The sequence below is a fragment of the Corythoichthys intestinalis genome, chromosome 9 (assembly GCF_030265065.1).
Source record: "Corythoichthys intestinalis isolate RoL2023-P3 chromosome 9, ASM3026506v1, whole genome shotgun sequence".
Taxonomy (NCBI): Eukaryota; Metazoa; Chordata; class Actinopteri; order Syngnathiformes; family Syngnathidae; genus Corythoichthys; species Corythoichthys intestinalis.
Genome location: NC_080403.1, coordinates 33,037,318 through 33,055,878, shown reverse-complemented (window position 1 = coordinate 33,055,878; position 18,561 = coordinate 33,037,318). Strand labels below are relative to the sequence as shown.

At 42.1% G+C, this 18,561-nt stretch overlaps 1 protein-coding gene and 1 long non-coding RNA gene across 3 annotated transcripts in view; one reads left to right on the top strand and one right to left on the bottom strand.

The window, feature by feature from the left end:
• Nucleotides 1-599: 599 nt before the first annotated feature.
• LOC130922350 (uncharacterized) overlaps nt 600-18,561 on the top strand; it is a 67,586-nt gene continuing 49,624 nt past the window's right edge. For both annotated transcript variants that reach the window (XR_009064493.1, XR_009064494.1), the window contains exon 1: nt 600-841. This is a non-coding gene — a long non-coding RNA (uncharacterized LOC130922350). The remainder of the gene's footprint in view (nt 842-18,561) is intronic.
• Nucleotides 1,325-2,381, bottom strand: id1 (inhibitor of DNA binding 1, HLH protein). The gene is made up of 2 exons (XM_057847084.1): nt 1,939-2,381; nt 1,325-1,857 (listed from the first exon to the last, which is right to left on the bottom strand). The coding sequence occupies exons 1-2, from the start codon at nt 2,302-2,304 to the stop codon at nt 1,822-1,824; spliced, it is 402 nt and encodes a 133-aa protein (XP_057703067.1). The 5' UTR covers nt 2,305-2,381; the 3' UTR covers nt 1,325-1,821.

The following is an 18,561-nucleotide window of genomic DNA, read 5'->3' as shown; positions in this document are numbered from 1 at the left end:
AAATGTCCTGAAAAAAAAAAAAAAACATACAAATTACGTGTACGAAACATGTTTTTCACACTCACATTCACTCCAAGGAAGCATGGCGCCTGACTGGTTAGCCAATCGGCCTCACAGTTCAAAGGTCATGGGTTCAAATCTCTGTTCTCTCTATGGTTGCTTGCATGTTTTTCCCTGGGTAGTTCAGTTTCCTCCCACATACTGAAAAACATGTTCCATAAGTTCAATGAGAATCCTAAATCACTTTAACGGTGTGGTTGTTTGCCTATATGTGCCCTGCGATTGGCTGGCGACCAGTCTGGGGTGTACCAACTTGAGCTGAATATGCGGTTTTTCGTATAGCTTCATGGTGTTTTGGGTAAAAATGACGTTAAATCTAGTGAGGAATAGACTTTAAAATGTTCTGATTTTGTAAAGGTTCAACCGACGACCCCATAGAGACGAAATACTCGGGAAAAAAAATCTCATTCTATGTCTTTATTTGTTTTAATTTGTCCTGTGTTTATAGTTTTTGTTGTCTAATGAGGTTTGCATATCCACCTGTTCACACTTCCCTTGTGTTAACCAATCAGCTTTACTCATGTCTTCGACAGGTGTCTCGTCAATTTGTTTGAATCTATTTGTTGTTTCAGGGCTAAAAAAAAAAAAAAGTGCAATAAAGCTGTCACATGTTAATTTTTTCCCACAAAAAAAGGCAACAACAAAACAGTTAACGTTCTCACATCAACTTTCTTTACGCCATTGTATGTAATTGAAATGTTTACTTTTCGTCCAATGAGTTTCTTACTAAGTGACATGCGTATGCATTCTGGACTTGGACAGAAAGAAGACCCCGGCAACAGTAAGAAAAATGACTAAATGTTTAATTTTGGTAATGTTAAAATTAGCTTAAAGTGATTTGTTTCAAAAATTGTATGATTTTGCACAAGAGCACTGAAACCCACCGCTGCTGCTCTTTTCTCTAAGCTAATTTTTAAGCTAATAACATCGTTTTTAAGCTAACTTAGCATGAGTCAATGTTATGGTTAACTCTGCTAACTATATTTTCCTGAAGAGATTCAATTCAAACCTTCTCTTGTAACTTCATAGCTTCTGAAATCTCTCGAGGTTTTTGGCTTTCTGATACCAAATACAGAATTTACTGGCAACTTCTTGAGTGTGACAACGCTTATGGCATTCCAGCTGACATTTCGGTCCAATATGGCCCGTCACAGCACCATAATAGCAAAGTGTTAGTTTTCACACATAGATAAGAAATCCGCGCGCAATGCCTTGTGTGTGGAGTAGATGCAGCGATACATGCAAAGAGTCAAGTTTGTCAAAAATAATTCTTGTTTTAATAAAAAACACAGTTAAAATGTACATTGTAAGAAAACAATATCTTCACACATAATGTGGCATTGTAATATACAATACAGTTTGTTGCTCAGGAATCTGAGAATTTTCTTAAAAATACAAATTTGTGGAATGATTTTTCTTTTAATATATATACTATATACTGTAGTTTTGATACAAGAATGTCAAGAGAAGCTTTAGAGAACATGTAACAGGTTCTGCTGGTTGTGCTGGACACAACTCATCTCGGTCCCTTGCAGTGGCCAGCCCAGTCCGTTCAGTTCTTCTCTCTATGAACCCTCTGATGAATCGAGAGCCTCGAGTGACTTCTTGCTGGACGTCCTCTCCATAGTCGAGGACGTCCATGCATCGCTTCTCGCTTTTAGCTTTTCCTGGGGGTGTGAAGCGCCCACCATTAAGCAGTTCAAGGTTTTCTTGACATCTTCGGAAAAGCCTTGTTGAAGCTCCAGATGCTCCGTGAAGCTCTTAGCGGCACATAATTCTGTCATCCGAGCATCCGTTCTGAAAGAAGCGATGGACTATTAGGACACTATAACAGAGTAGACGTGAAATGAATGACAACGTGAAGTAAGTTGTTTTTACCTCCACGGTGATGCTGGCGAGCTCCGCGTTGAGCGCGGTGAGCGGCGTGCGAGACTGCACTCCACCGACTTGCTGGCGGCTCTTCTCCGGCTCGTCCAGCTCTACCTGCAGGTCCCAGATGTAGTCGATGACGTGCTGCAGGATCTCCACCTTGCTCGCCTTCTTGTTGGTAGGCAAGGTGGGCACGAGCTCCTTGAGCTTGCTGTAGCAGCTGTTCATGTCGTGCAGGAAGACGCTCATCTGCTCGTCCAACAGCGGGATCTTGCACTTGGAGATGGCGAGGCTCTGCTCGGACAAGCAGCGGACCATGTCCTCGCCGCCAACTTTGCTGCTCTTGAGGGCGCACGTAGATCCAACGACCTTCATATTTGACGGTTAGTACTTTCCAAAGAGGAGTCGGCGGATGTAATGTTGACAGTTTGCGACGTGCACATGGAGAGACTTGCTCGTTTATATCAGGAGACCGGTGGAAAGGGGCGAGGCCTCAGGGATGTTCAGCCAATAGCGTGTCCGCTTTTAGATAAAGGGGACGGCCCGCGTTTACAAAAGCGTCCAATCAGCGAGCTCGCCTGGTTATCGGGCTTTCCAATCTGTTTGAGGGATGGCGTTACAAATGGAAACAAATGTGTGTCTTTTATGGCTAATATGTGGGAATCCAGCTGTCCGTTGCGAGGCTTGGGGACTCTGCAGGTGGAGATTGCCTGGGGGACAGTCACGGGGTGCTGCGGTGGGAGAAGGAAGGAATGAATGCGCCGTGTTAATTAGGCTGCCACACATTTGGCCATTGTTGCTGGCGCTGCAGATGTGCACCCCTGTAGGCAGAGCTGCCCAGGGCGAAAGTAACCGTTGGGGGCTAAGAGTTTCTGTCTGATGTTGATGATTAAACTTATTTTGAACAAATCAAGAAATCTCAAGAATAATATCAGATATCAGGCCTAAACTGTATTTGGTCTCTTCATTATCGATGTTAAACACCATATAAAAAAAAAAAAAAAGCTATACAAAATGTTCTGTATAGGTAAAAGTATAATAACAAAATAGCTAGTGAAATGCAATATAATTTCAATGTGAAACAAGCAAGCAAAAAAGTCTACCATAAGGTGTGCATTAATTTTACATTTAAATGACCCAGAACTATCTGTGCAGTGCACAAAAACATCTCATGACTGGCTTGCCCTTGAGATATTGCAATGAGTTAAATAAGGTGGCTCCGGTTGAGTGAAAAATTCATTATGATAAAGAACAGATGAATATCATCCCTGTGTCTATGCTATAAGTGAATCCAGAATCCAGTGTAAAAAGCATTTATTGTACGTCATTGTGTTTATTTTGGGTTTGGTTTAATCTGTAGTCCAAGAAAAACCAAAGAAAATAATTTCGATATGTAGGACAAGTAACTCTTTATGAGGCATTTAAAAAGAAATAATAATACTAATAATAAAAAATATTTGGCAAACACATACGAGGACATCACATTCTGGGGCCACAATATTAAGATATTATTAACATGTAGATACCAGGTTTCAATTATCATTTTTAAAAATTGTTAATCCTTGTATTTATTAGCATTATTTTTACACAATGTTTTATGAAAAGAAAAAAAAATCACTTATGTTTATGGCCCTTATAAAAACTTTTTTTTTTTTTTTTTTGTACATCAGTATTTCATTTTAACAGCGAATACTGCCTGTTAATGCTCATATCCAATCAATTGTAACTGGAAAGGTTGGCAATAATCATTTGGTGTCAACCTCTTCCAGTCAAAATGGATTGGACGCCTAGCGCCGTCATTGGCAGCTGGTGAGTTAAATCAGTAAGGGTTTTAGAAAAGTATGAGATGATTGTGTTTCTTTATGAAAACTATTTAACGAAAACATTATGGTGGCCGAATGTCATTTTAATCTGTTTAAACTGAGAGAACTGATTTGCCCCATAAGAAAATGGAAGTACGAACTTGAATTGAACTCTCGAGTCTTTCTGCCCGCTTGTTCCCTTCTTTTGAAGCCTTTTCCGCATAGATACAACTTGGACGAGTAGTGTTCATTTTTGGCAGATTCCTTCACATGTTTCTGCAGCCTCACTCTCTCACTCACATCGCTTGTGTCTCCCCCTCCCTCTCAGATTGTCCAAACAAGCCCGCGTAGCGCGCAGACTGGCAGGCGCCAGCGCGGTGACGTCACCCATTCATTGGAGCCTTGACGCCTGTCAGCCTGGCGCCGCTCGGGCGGTCTCCATGGAGACGTCAAACAAGAGAACTCGCACCGCCTCGCTCCACCATTCACCTGCACGCCGAGAACAAACCGGCTTCGGAGCTTTGTCGTTCATTTATCACCTTGGAACAGTCAGATGAGATTACCGCCCAACGCACCTGCACAGGCAGCACTGTATATAGCATTGCAGGAGGATTTGAATTAGCATTTTAACACACGTCACTTGCATTCTTTCACATGGAAACTAATTGCATGTGTTTCTTCATTATGCATCACATGTTTTACTAAACCTTTCAACGCACATCAAGCTACAACTACTAATAGAGGTAGCGAAGTAATCAAAGCTAAGTAGAAGCGCAGCAACTCCTTGGCTGCAATTGACGGTTATAAAAGTCCAATTAATTTTGATCGGGAGTGGGAGGCCGAAAATGATCACTGTCATCCCTCCTAGTGAAAATGGGATTGGGAGTTTTTAAATATTCCTTCATAGAAAAGTTTCCGAGGTACTTCCGTTGTACTTCTGCATTTCTGCTCGCGACTTCCGTTTAACTTTTTCTAACCAAAACAACAGTGGAGCTGGAGTGGCATCACACTCATCAAAATCCCTCAAAAAAGACAATTTCGAAATACCACATCCATCTGCCATCATCACGACATGGGAGGACAACATGTTCATGATGGCAGATGTGGAACCAAGCCAGTGCCACCACAAAGACCTGGTGTTTGTGTAGTCATGTTGCCGCTGTGTTATGGAAGGTATGTTCTTTCTATCCCTGCATTTTCATGTGTCCAGTGCTCCAAAAATACAAAAGCTTGCGCATGAAACGACTTGTTGCCTTTGAAATTGTTTTAACGATGATGTATGTAAATATCAGTGTTGTTTTCGTCAACAATGATTATATGGAAAATATTTCGTCAAGGAACAATTTTTACATGACAATGACAAGACGACAACAAGATATAAACGTGTCTTGGGAGACTGAAACATATCGACACGAATGCCAGTTTTTGTCTGACGAGACAAGAACGAGACAAAATTGCGCCATAGTTTTGTCTGTTTGTCACTCATGTGATGTGCTATGCCCCCCCCCCCATTCACCTGCTAGTGTCCTCTCCAGTCTTCCCATTGCCTGTTTTGAGATACATGCGCTTTGTCTTCTTTTCTTGGCAAGAAGAGAGAATATGCAATGTTGCTTTAGCCTTTAAAGGTCTCTGCTGAGTGATCATCACCCACTAAATGTAACTCATAGCATTCACGTTCACGTTAGCATTAGGCTATTGCTAACAGCGAGTGTCCTTCATACACGAAATGTAACTCGTAGCGTTAGCATAGCATTCACATTAGCATCAGGCTACTGCTAACGGTGAGCGTCCTCTTAAACTCTCTGTGCTGGGTGGCGTGGCTCAGTCGTAGAGTAGTTGTCCCCAAACCCAGACGTTGTGGGTTCGATTCTCTGCCCTGATGAACTCTCTTAAGTATCCTTGAGCAAGATACTGAACCCCACATTGCTCCTGGTGCTGCGTCACCAGTAGGTAGATGGCAATGTAGTGTAAAGCGCTTTGAGCACCTTGAAAGGTGGGAAAGCGCTGTCCAAGTATAACACCATTTACCATTTGATCATCACACACTAAATGTAACTCGTAGCCTTAGCATAGCATTCGTGTTAGCATCAGGCTACTGCTAACGGTGAGCGTCCTCTTAAACTCTCTGTGCTGAGTGACCATCACACACCGCATGTAACTCGTAGAGTTAGCATAGCGTACCGTAAATGACGATAGTTTTTTTCTTCCCTAATTATTCTTTTTTTCTTACTGGTGATAGAAGATGGTTATGTTTCAGCTACATCACCTCTTTTTAACTGACAAATGGAGACATGCAGAAATATCACATGGGGTCAATAAGAGCAAAGCTGATGTACAAAAAACGGTGATCCAATTTAGCAAATAAAATCTTCATATGGGTTATTTAGGGAAAATCATTACCCAATATTTCAGACCAATTAGAATAAACATTTTAAAAAACAAAACAAAAAGCAACAACGTATCAAATATCTTAAAATTGGCATTCTTATCTCTTTAAAGCATATATCTTGAAAAATATGCATTTATTTTAGTATACCTGCCTTGCACAAACATTCAGCATTTAAACATTTTTGTTGTTGTTTTTAAATATTGGTTTCATTTTAGACTAAAAGCTATTAAAAGAGCCACTACGCATTGTTTTCTTTTAACCAGTCTTACTCCCCCTAAGGCTTTTTCTTCTCCCTGTAGCAGTAACCTGTAAAAACTTTTCTCTCAAACTTTCTTTTTTTTCCCCCTGCCCTCTGTCCCAGGTCGCAGCTGACAGGGCGGTGGGAGGGCCGGGTGGGCAGAACAATGGAAGCCCGATGCAGGGATTGTGGGAGAGAATCTAGGCTGGAGCCACAGTGTCTGGAGCGCCCCTCCACTCCCCTCATCCAGCTTTTGTTCAGCTGCAAAAGCTATCAGCACTTCCTACTGACACCAACAATAACTCCACACAGCTGGGCCCTTTTTAGCCTGTTTACAGCACATCAAGGCGAGAGGAGACAGAGGGAAGAGGCAGAGGAGGGCCAAGAAAAGTGAACCATATTAGCTCCTGATTTTAACTGACAGAATGGCAGTGCCCGCCAGCAGCGCCCCTTCATTGCCGACACGGGGTTCATTTCCCAGCGGACCCGTTAGCTTCCCCTCATGATCAATATTTTACATTTGCTGACAGGCTACCGTTTGTGACGGTCTGTCGCAACATCCTGCAGCCATCAAACAGCAGAAAAGCTTTTAAAGAACATTGCGTCTCCTGGCCATGTTTGGACTTTTTTTGTTTTGTTGGAGACATTGTTCCATTTGGTCCAGGGGAAGCATATTCAATAATACGCCCTCTTTATCACATGTGTGAGTAAAGCACATTAGAGGAAGTATCCAGGAAAAGTTGATGCAGGAATTCCTCCTGAGGAAATGGGACATTCCAACACACTTTTGCTGCTGTTTTCATTACTGCTGGGACAATACGTAGCAGTCTTACTACTTCCTGAAACATGAAAGAAGCCGAAGTCACAATAATGACAACTGGGAATACATATTTTTGGTTTCTTGGGCAGAGGGTTTCAGAAATGTATTATCATTCAGCATACTTACAAAAAAAAATTCTCACAATTATTGATTGATTGAGCATTTATATTTCCATGTGTGAGCTCTAACACAAACATGAGAGAAGGGAAAGTTTGGGACAAGCCTGATTGTGAATAGGGAAAATCCACAAATAATTAACTTTCCGTTATAATTGAAACATGAAAAAAAATAACAAAGAACGGGATAGTTTCCCCTCATAAAAACACAAATTGGTAAATTCACACACGTGAAATTGCAAATAGGAAGGGTTGAATTATACTACATATAGTACAAACGGTTGTGCAATTGCTAGCTCGAGCTGTCCTGGGACCGAAGGGTCAGCAGTTCGATTCCCGGCTGCCCACTGTTGAAGTGCCCTTGGGCAAGGCGCTGAACCCTAATTTGCCCTCAGTGGGTTGGCAGTGCCTTGCATGGCAGCCACACCATTGGTGTGTGTGTGAATTTCTGCATGAAAGGGTAAATGTAAAGCGCTTTGGACATTGTAACAATGTAGATAAATGAGCTGTATAAGTACTCTCCATCTCTCCAAACACATTTATTTATACACCCGCACAGTTGCAATGTACACTTTTACTCCTTATGTGCCTAAAGAGACAGGCAACAGCTTTTCCTTATGCATCTAGGCGGAAAAAATACTGTTTATAACTTATTTTTCTGACGTGTAATAGTGGGAAAATCGTAAATAGAAGGCAGTATTTCCAGGAAATGACCACCCTTAAGCCCCTTTCAGACTTATATCCTGGTAACGTCCCGTGTTAGGTGACGCTGATTGTGTCATGGCTTTCATACATGGGGAGGTATCCCGGGAATAACACGGGTCGGACACTTTCACTGACTTGCCCCATGTTGCAGCCTCGGCGCTCTCTGTGCGGGGAATTGCGGCTGGCGTGATTTTATAACCCGGACATTGCGTCATTTTTGGTCTGCATCATGGATAGATGGACGATGGACGCTCTTCCTCAGCTTTACCATCCAGTAGCAATTTAATATCGTTATGTTTTCAGTTTAATTTAGCTATTTCCATCTTGCCATTTTGATAATTGTGATGTTTTTTTTAACCATTTACCTCATCAGCCTTTGTGCTTTGACCCGGGAATTTAATGCCTGCTTTCACGCGTCTCATCCCGGGAAAGTCCCAGGCGTATAACTAAGACAAGACCCGTTAAATGTCCGCATAATCTCTGTGTCAGTCGACCCGGGAAATTTCTTTCACACATAAGGGCTACTCGTTTATATCCCCGTTTTTAAACGGTGTTCAGGTATATGTGAAAGGGGCTTTAGTGTGGGCAGAAATGTTGTTAGTGCTGATACTAATTTAGCCAAACAAATGGGAGTATCCCCTGTTCGTGATATAAATAATACCAATTACTACATGTACTTTTGAGCGAGTCTTTCGGTCTTATTTGTATGGGCATAAGTGATGTCACAAAACTACTGCGCTCATAAGTGGTGTCATTTTTTTGTGTGCTTAAACATTTTCTCTATTATCAGAGGTCTAAGAAATTGGCTACTTGCATTCTTATCTAGACAAAACAAACTATGCAAACATATCCAAGCTGGGATCACTGCAAGACTTCCCAGTCAAAAGGGGTTGGACGTCCATCGCCAATGGCGTCAAAGGAGTTAAATATTTTGAGAAAGTCTTTTACATGAAGGTCATTCATATTAGGTGTTGCCTGTCTCTTTAGCATGTATCAACATGCAACATGTTTTTCCTTATTTGGATTCAAATTTGATGCGGAACCGCTGTAATACATCCTTGCTGCTTCTCATTGTACTTTTTTTTTTTTTTTTTTTTTTTTTTTTAAATATGCTGTTGTGACAATCTAATCGTCCATCTACTTATTGAACACGCACGCACATATACACACAGGTTGTCTGTCGTACCTGTGGGATTAGTTTCCAGTTCCCAGTCAGGCTCTTCCTGTTTGTCTGATAAAGATCACACCTGTGTGCAGGTGCGTAGGTGACTGAAAAGTGTCATGTGAGAGCTGTGGAAGGGCTGCGTGCGCAGTGTCAACTACAACCGCATATATATACACATTGTAGCATCAGCTGGGTGACGATGTATACGCCCGTTACAGGAAGATGAATGTGAAATTTGGAGTTGCATTGTGTCAGCTGCTGTTCTCACACACCCCGCCTGGATTCCTGAAGATACTGGGGCGCCGCGGTGTGGCTTGGCACCTCCCTCTGTAATGACTGAGGGCCCGCGGTTGGGAGTCACTTCCTGTGGGAGTCCCGGTTCAGAAATGTGTCATCAGCAGCACAGACTGGCCGGAGCCGACCGTTGACTGTTTTTTTCTTCCCTGACTGGGTAAGTGGGTGCCCTTCTGTACTATCTGAATGGGATCCTTGAAGCCGCACAGGTGTCCAATGGTCTGGGTTCTTGGCCCAACAGTGACAGTTTGGTCTCTCGCCTATGTGTGTGTGCGCGTATTCACCAGACCCAAAACTTACCCCTCCTCACACCCCGGTGGCCATCTCCCACTGCCTGGTTCCCACACACACTATCAAAGCCCTTTAATGGCTTCTAATTAGCTCCCCATCTGCTGGTGACAGCGCACTGGTGGCATGCTAAAGCACCCATTGAGAGCACAGACATTGTACTCTGGAATACTTTCCACTCCAGTGGCAATTGCCTGGAGAGAGAGCTTTAGTCGGGGGTGTGAGCTTGGGGGGTGTTCGGCTCGAGTTTGGTGAGTAGGGGGTGAGACGAAGGGGATGCTCGCTAGTGTTCTCTACGGTCATGGCTTGGGGGACAGCAGGGGTGGGGGGAACACAATAGGGGACAGTGTTACGGCTTGTTGCAAATCTAATAATGCCGGAGTCCCTCTTCCGTCGGCTGGTCATCGCCCCCTCACGTCCTGCCGTCACCGGCAAAATTTTTCCCAAAACCAACTCAGCCCTCCCTCCGCTGCTTCATTCTTCCAGCAAACCGTCTTGCTGGTGACATCATACATTGTAGTGGACTGTCAGGCGAGTTTACACTGACTTTGCATTGAGGTCACAGGAAAACTGACAACACAAGCCAATGAGCCTCTCCATTGTCCTGACTCGCCCAGTGGTTGTACAGTGAACAATAGACGCACCTCTATAGAAACTGTAAGTGTAGTCTAATGAGGCCTCTTCATTAGGGGAGCCTGTCCATGTTTGAATCCTATACTCGCTTGTCAGATCCCATGAGGCCATCTCTTCTGTAGGACTCCAACAGAGTCCAGGTCCACTGGTAGCAGAAGGGGGACCAGCTGTTCCCAGCTGGTAGCCAGAAGATGCCCATGGGGGGACAGGCCTGACTGCTGCTGGCCAGCTGGATCATCTCCCCAATCTCCTTTTTATCAGAGCAGAGAAGACCTAACAAACCACAAAGCCTTGGTTAAATCCTTATGAATACTAGTGAACTTTAATCTCGTGAATATATTGTATTTATATAATGTCTTAAGATCCCACTCTGAGATATCTTATTTAAAAGTGAAATAAATCAAGCTCTTATCCCTTGTGTTCTATCAAGGTCAGCCAAATTTTGATATCACATTTTTGATTGTCCTGTCATGTTTTCCAGAGTAGGCTTATTCTCTGTGCTTTTTCTGCAGTACTTTGTACTTTTTGTGTGAAAGGCATTACTATAACAGTATAATAAGTAATATACATGCTGCCTTGACATCCTTCCTTCAAACTTTTTCAAAACTGTTTTTCATTGCATAGCCCCAGACATACTTCAGATTATATATACTTCTCTCCAAACAGGAGAGTTTCCACAGACTTTAAAAACTGCAGTAATAAAACCTCTCCTAAAAAAAACCTAATCTGGATGCCTCAACCATTAGCAATTACAGGCCAATATCTGACATTCCTGGGGAAAATTATCGAAAAGGTTGTGTTCGAACAGATCCAGACTTTAATGATGCAAAACAATCTTTTTAACTCATTTCAGTCTGGATTTCGGCCACAACACAGCACCGAGACCGTGCTTATCAAAGTCCTAAATGATATTCGTCGGAATACCGATGCAGGCAAATCATCTGTTCTGTTACTATTGGATCTCAGCGCCGCATTCGACACTGTTGATCACAACATACTACTCAGCAGATTGGAACAGTGGGTAGGGCTTACTGACACTATTCTTCAGTGGTTCACATCCTATTTACATGATAGGGATTTCTTTGTGTCAATCGGAAACTATCAGTCAGAACGAACCAAATTCACGTGTGGAGTCCCTCAAGGGTCAATTCTTGGACCACTCTTATTTAACATCTATATGCTTCCGTTAGCTCAGATAATGGAACAGTATGACATCTCCTATCACGCCTATGCAGATGACACACAACTGTACATTTGTGTCCCCACATGATTATAGTCCCTTAGTCTCCCTGAGTAAATGCATTCATCAAATCAATGAATGGATGTGCCAGAATTTTCTCCAGTTAAATGTGGAGAAGACAGAGGTGATCATTTTTGGGCCAAAAAAAGGAAAGGTCAAAGATAAGCAGGCAACTTAGCACAATGTCACTTACAGCTACAAATCAAGTCAGAAACCATGGCGTAATTATTGACTCAGACCTAAAATTTGATAGCCATCTAAAGTCCCTCACGAAATCCGCTTATTACCACCTAAAAAATATAACCAGAATTAAGGGGCTTCTGACTGAACAAGACATGGAAAAACTTATACATGCATTCATTTTCAGCAGATTGGACTATTGCAATGGTATATTTACAGGTCTTGGTAAAAAAAGTCAGGAAGCTGCAGCTAGTACAGAATGCTGCAGCCAGAGTCCTCACAAATACAAGGAAGCTGGACCACATTACACCGGTTTTGAAATCGCTACACTGGCTTCCAGTGAGTCAAAGGATAGACTATAAAATACTACTGCTCGTCTACAAAACACTTAATGGCCTTGGACCAAAATACATGCTTGACTTGTTAGATTCCTATGAGACATCTAGACCCCTAAGGTCGTCTGGAACGGGTCTTCTGCATATTCCAAGAACAAGAACCAAGCAGGGTGAGGCAGCATTTAGTTATTATGCTCCTCACCTCTGGAACAAGTTACCTGAACGTCTGAAGTATGCTCAAACTGTTAGCTCTTTTAAATCAGGGCTAAAAACGCTTTTGTTTAGCACTGCATATCCATAACTGGCTATATATTTCAATCTACCTGCTTTCTATTCCTCTTGTGCTTATCGCCATTGCTGATTTCAATTATTATTATTAGTAGTAGTTTTTGTTATATTTTTGTTTTAGTTTTATTTATTTATTTTTATTCTATTTGTGATTAAATGCGATCTTTTGTCTTGGTTTTTACGTTGTATTGATTTAAATGTGATTTTTATGATTTTCATGTGATGTAAAGCACTTTGAATTGCCTTGTGTTGAATTGTGCTATATAAATAAATTTGCCTTGCCTTGCCTTGCCAACAAAACAAAAACGGTAAAATCTTTAATCAGCACCTTTACAAATTGCTTTGACAGGAGGTATAACGCAAAATTAGACCCAATGAATATGGGTGAAAATCATAAATTCTGTGATTTCATATCTATATATATATATATATATATCAATTCTTTGGACAAATTTATTATTTTCCGATACAGTGATCCCTCATTTTTTGCTGTTAATGTGGACCACAACCCGCCGACATAGGTGAAAAACTACGAAGTAGGTTAATAAAATGTGTTTATTCAGATTTAGCATTGGAAAGAGATACACATGAGACATGTTTTTTTTCATTTTTTCCCCCAAAGTATAATTTAAAAAAACTTGTATTCAGTATATTCATATATGTATATTTTGTTTTCAAGCACTTCAAATGTAATAATTATGATACGTTTTAAACATGTGACTTTCCCACCGAATTATTTTTAAACAAGAATAAAGTAGAAAAATGCTTGTCTTGATTAAATGCTTCATTAAGTGGGTCCACTCAATCTGCTCACTTACAATGAGTTGCCACATCAACACTTTAACAAGTTAAATGATGATTGGCGCATGCGGCGCTTTGAAGTTTCGGCTTCCAAGCATCTCTGCCAAGATCAAACCTTAACGTCTGTCAAACATCGTTAACTTTAATAAGCAACTCCAGCGCACTGCCTGACGAAGAAAAGCAGCAGGAGGGAGAGTGAGACAATGTGATCGGATCGGGACAGCTCATCTGTATTTATTAATTTTTTTAATTGAAAAATAAATCCGCAATGGACTGAGGGTGTGAAGTTTGAAGTGCGAAGGATCACTATATTACAAAGTCTACCACGTTTCAATTCGATTCAAGGGCCTTCGATCAACTTTATTTTCGGTATGTCTACATTTAACACAATAAGTTAACATTTCACCTTAAGCAGGGGTGTGCAAACTGGTCCTCAAGGGCCGCAGTTTTTGCTCCAACTGATTCATCACAGACAGTTTAACCAAAGAGATTTCAGCGGAAACCAGAAGAACCTGACTGCAATCAACTGATTGCACTTGTAAAACACCAGATTGTTGAAAAGGTGACCTCTTGTTGGGTTGCAACAAAAAATACTTTGCCCAATCCGGACCTAAAGCAATAATAAATATTAAGCAATGTTGATGTTGCAAATTTGCAGCTGGAACATTTCAGACATTTGAGTGAAAACCATCCTTTCTAACAAGACTACCCTTTTGAAAGATGACCATCTTCCAGCTTTGTTTTGATCGATTTGATTGGATCGTTTTTATCTACCCGTCAAGATAGATGAAATGACATGTATAAATACACCCAAAAACTGCTTACCAACTGTCACATGACCTTTCATAAAACAACTTGAGGAACCCAGGCACAATAAAAACCCAACGACAAAACTTAATCTCTTTTTAATAAAAGTACTATTTACGAAGTGATTTACAGTATTTTTCTTTAACTTTAACCTGTGTTCCACGAATGTGTGTCATGTACCTAAAACAAGTCTGTGGTGCAACACAAAGTCATGAAGGGCTTTTAGTGGACTTAACCATAAGGAAGGTCAATGGTCAGGAAGTAATTACCCTGAAGCGCCTAAGGCTCTTTGCATGTATGTTAAGTTGACACACTTTTATGTGTATTTATCTTATTTTATTGATGGTTAAGCATTTGCAAGAATGGCGCGAGATTCCATGGAAACTGAACGCGGCATTTCAAAATGACAAGGGAGGGCCCACGTAAAGCCATCTATTTGTGCGTGAGACGAATAGTCCGTCACCTGACCTCTCTCTTCATCTGGCGCGCAAACAAACGCTCACATCCCCACAGCTGCACAGAGGCGTCCAGTCAGCACGGCCAGGGGACATTGGAGCCCAAGCCCAAAGATGGAGCATGGACAGTGGCAGCTGGGGAGCTGACAAAGCCCCATTCAGAGGGCCCAGGCCTGGGGACAATGGCTCGGCCAGGCTGAGCCCTCTCCTCCACTCTTCTACCCAAAGATTAATACTTCAGATGGGCTTCACAGTGGCAGGCAGAGCTAAAAGGAGAGCCCTCCTGTTTGTCACTGGGCATTGTGCAAGTCGCCTGAGAACCAACCTCTTGGATGGGCTTGACAAATGAGAGCCGCCATTGACAGTGAACAGATTGGGCCTGACACTTTTGTTTTGATTGTGGCGCGGCTATAATCAAGTTATTTGGGCCTCGGGAGCTTTTTGTATCGCTCTTGACACTTAAGTCGCACCTCAGCCAGCTTCAATGTATGCTTGCGCTCAGGTTTCCGCTCTTGTTTGTTGTTTCCCTTCATCAAATGTGTATAGAGGGCGCAACAAGAGCAAGTTAATTTCCGTGGGTGTGGGAATCAGCTTATCCATTCATGTGCCCTCCGGACAGCAATTCAGGTGCAACAGGTGTAGATGCATGTATTCTTGTCACCGTCAATGGGGCTACACTGCAAAGGCTTTGTAATACTCCACCATCCCCTGAGCACCTCACCTGAATAATGTACCAAGGTAGCGAGCAACCAGAGACCCTGTTAGGTGAGATGAGATGAGACGAGACACCGCCCCTCCACACCCCCCACCGCTGCCGTTTCTGCCTCACTCAGTGACTCTGTTGCAGGTGTTTAGCCTTTAGCAAGGCGGCAGTTCAGGTTAAACTGCAGGAACGCCACCCCGCCTTCACACTGGGATCCAGAAGTGGTTGCGGAATACACAGCGCCACACCTGCACACCTGCTCGCAACAAGAACCACCACGGAATCTTGCCCCGAGGGTCAATCACATTTAATTAATAATTTGTGAAGTTTGGCAAAATCAAACAGCTAAATACATTTATAAATCCACCACTGGACAACTGCCTGTTTTATTAGGCAAGGAGAGTCAGGTCTGTTCACACATGATCTGAATTCATGTACACAGTGCAGCATCGAATTACCTGAGTGAAAAAGAACTTCTATAAAAACGGTTTTTAACTATTACTGCTCAATGCACACTTATGAAATGGAATGTTTTGAACACATCATTTACCACATGGGGTGGGACAATAAATTACCAGTGTTATAAAACCACATCACTTTAATAGTAAATATTGACATTTAGTTATTGGATGACATTTTTCGACCCAAGTTTAAAATGTTTGAGAACTTTTAATCTTGATTGTTTGTCTTTGATCTTCTCTAGGTCACCCATGCTAATGCGTTGCAGTGGCCTTTTGAACATAGTTGGTAATAATACTTGTTTACTGTCTTCGTTACTGGCAATTTTTTCCCCAATTTAGTAGCAGTGGTGATGTGTGTTCACCAGTGTTCTTAAAAACGGCATTAGAGTAGAACAGCGTTATTTTTTTTTTTTATTAGTAGTGAGTAATCTTATGAATTACTTTTCCCATCTTTGCAACGCCGTTGCCGTTACTGAGGGATGTGAAGGGACGCGTTAGCAGGGTTACTATTTGGTTGAATGAACTGCGAGTTGTCTGATTTTGTCACAGCTGCCTGGGAGGAAGGAGGAGGAAAAGGCGTGGTGACGCCGTTGCAAACGCAAAGCTAGGTGGCTGGAAGCGTTACAATAGCATTCGTGTTCTTGTTAGCATTAGCATTTTGCGTGTCGAGTGTCATTTTAAACTCTCGGGCAACTCTTTTTTTTTTTTTTTTTTTTTTTTTTTTTTTTTTTTTTTGCATACAGTCCGTGGCTTCAAGATGGGTACAATTAATTGAAAATAATGTAGTTTTCCTGTTGAATATTCATAATCATCGCCAAGTTGGTGTTGCCCTTGTAGATGCTACAGTATAATATATATATATATTTTTTTATTACCAAAAAGTCACTTGTCCTAAACTTTACATGAATGATGGATCCATGAACCTTGTGTGATGTTTTTTAATCAAAATAACTAGAGCAAAGACAGGAGATGCAGGCGATCCTGAGCCTCACCTGCATATTGAAAAAGATATATACAGTGGGGGAAATAAGTATTTAGTCAACCACTAATTGTGCAAGTTCTCCCACTTGAAAATATTAGAGAGGCATGTAATTGTCAACATGGGTAAACCTCAACCAAGAGAGACAGAATGTGGAAAAAAAAAACAGAAAATCACATTGTTTGATTTTTAAAGAATTTATTTGCAAATCATGGTGGAAAATAAGTATTTGGTCAATACCAAAAGTTCATCTCAATACTTTGTTTTATACCCTTTGTTGGCAATAACAGAGGACAAACGTTTTCTGTAACTCTTTACAAGCTTTTCACACACTGTTGCTGGTATTTTGGCCCATTCCTCCATGCAGATCTAATCTAGAGCAGTGATTTGGGGCTGCCGTTGGGCAACACGGACTTTCAACTCCCTCCACAGATTTTCTATGGGGTTGAGATCTGGAGACTGGCTAGGCCACTCCAGGACCTTGAAATGCTTCTTACGAAGCCACTCCTTTGTTGCCTTGGCTGTGTGTTTGGGATCATTGTCATGCTGAAAGACCCAGCCACGTCTCATCGTCAATGCCCTTGCTGATGGGAAGAGATTTTCGCTCAAAATCTCTCGATACATGGCCCCATTCATTCTTTATTTCACACAGATCAGCCGTCCTTGTCTCGTTGCAGAAAAACGGCCCCAAAACATTATGTTTCCACCCCCGTGCTTCACAGTGGGTATGGTGTTCTTCGGATGCAATTGAGTATTCTTTCTCCTCCAAACACGAGAACTTGTGTTTCGACCAAAAAGTTGTATTTTGGTTTCATCTGACCATAACACATTCTCCCAGTCGTCTTCTGGATCATCCAAATGCTCTCTAGCGAACCGCAGACGGGCCTGGACATGTACAAGCTTCAACAGGGGGACACGTCTGGCAGTGCAGGATTTGAGTCCCTGGCGGCGCATTGTGTTACTGATAGCAGCCTTTGTTACTGTGGTCCCAGCTCTCTGTAGGTCATTCACTAGGTCCCCCCGTGTTGTTCTGGGTTTTTTTTCTCACCGTTCTTGTTATCATTTTGACGCCATGTGGTGAGATCTTGCATGGAGCCCCAGATCGAGGGACATTATCAGTGGTCTTGTATGTCTTCCATTTTCTAATAATTGCTCCCACAGTTAATTTCTTTACACCAAGCATTTTACCTATTGCAGATTCAATCTTCCCAGCCTGGTGCAGGTCTACAATTTTGTCTCTGGTGTCCTTCGACAGCTCTTTGGTCTTGGGGGGGTCAGCCTGTTAGTGCTCAGACCATACGTCATACTCTACATCAAATTGGTGTGCATGACTGTCACCCCAGGAGGAAGCCTCTTCTGAAGACGGTACACGAGAAAGCCTGCAAACAGTTTGCGAGAACATTTCAACAAAGCACATGGATTCCTGGAACCATGTCCTATGGTCTGATGAGACGGACGGGCTTTCTTGTGTACCGTCTTCAGAAGAGGCTTCCCCCTGGGGTGACAGCCATGCACACCAATTTGATGTAGAGTACGGCGTATGGTCTGAGCACTAACAGGCTGACCCCCCACCTCTTTAATCTCTGCAGCAATGCTGACAGCACTCCTGTAACGAGTCACATGACATTTTGGAGGGAAAATGACAAGCAGTACTCAAGTTGAACATTTAGGGATTTACGTATTTTCTATGGTGTGTACTCACTTTTGTTGCCAGGGGTTTAGATATTAATGGCTATATTTTGAGGGGAAAATAAATTAACTCAATTACATAAGCTGCACACAGACTGCTTTTCATTGTGTCAACGTGTCATTTTGTCTGTGTTGTCCCATGAAAAGATATACTTAAATATCTGCAGAAATGCGAGGGGTGTACTCACTTTTGTGATACACTGTATATTGGGGGTGTGACGATACACACAAGTCACGCTTCAGT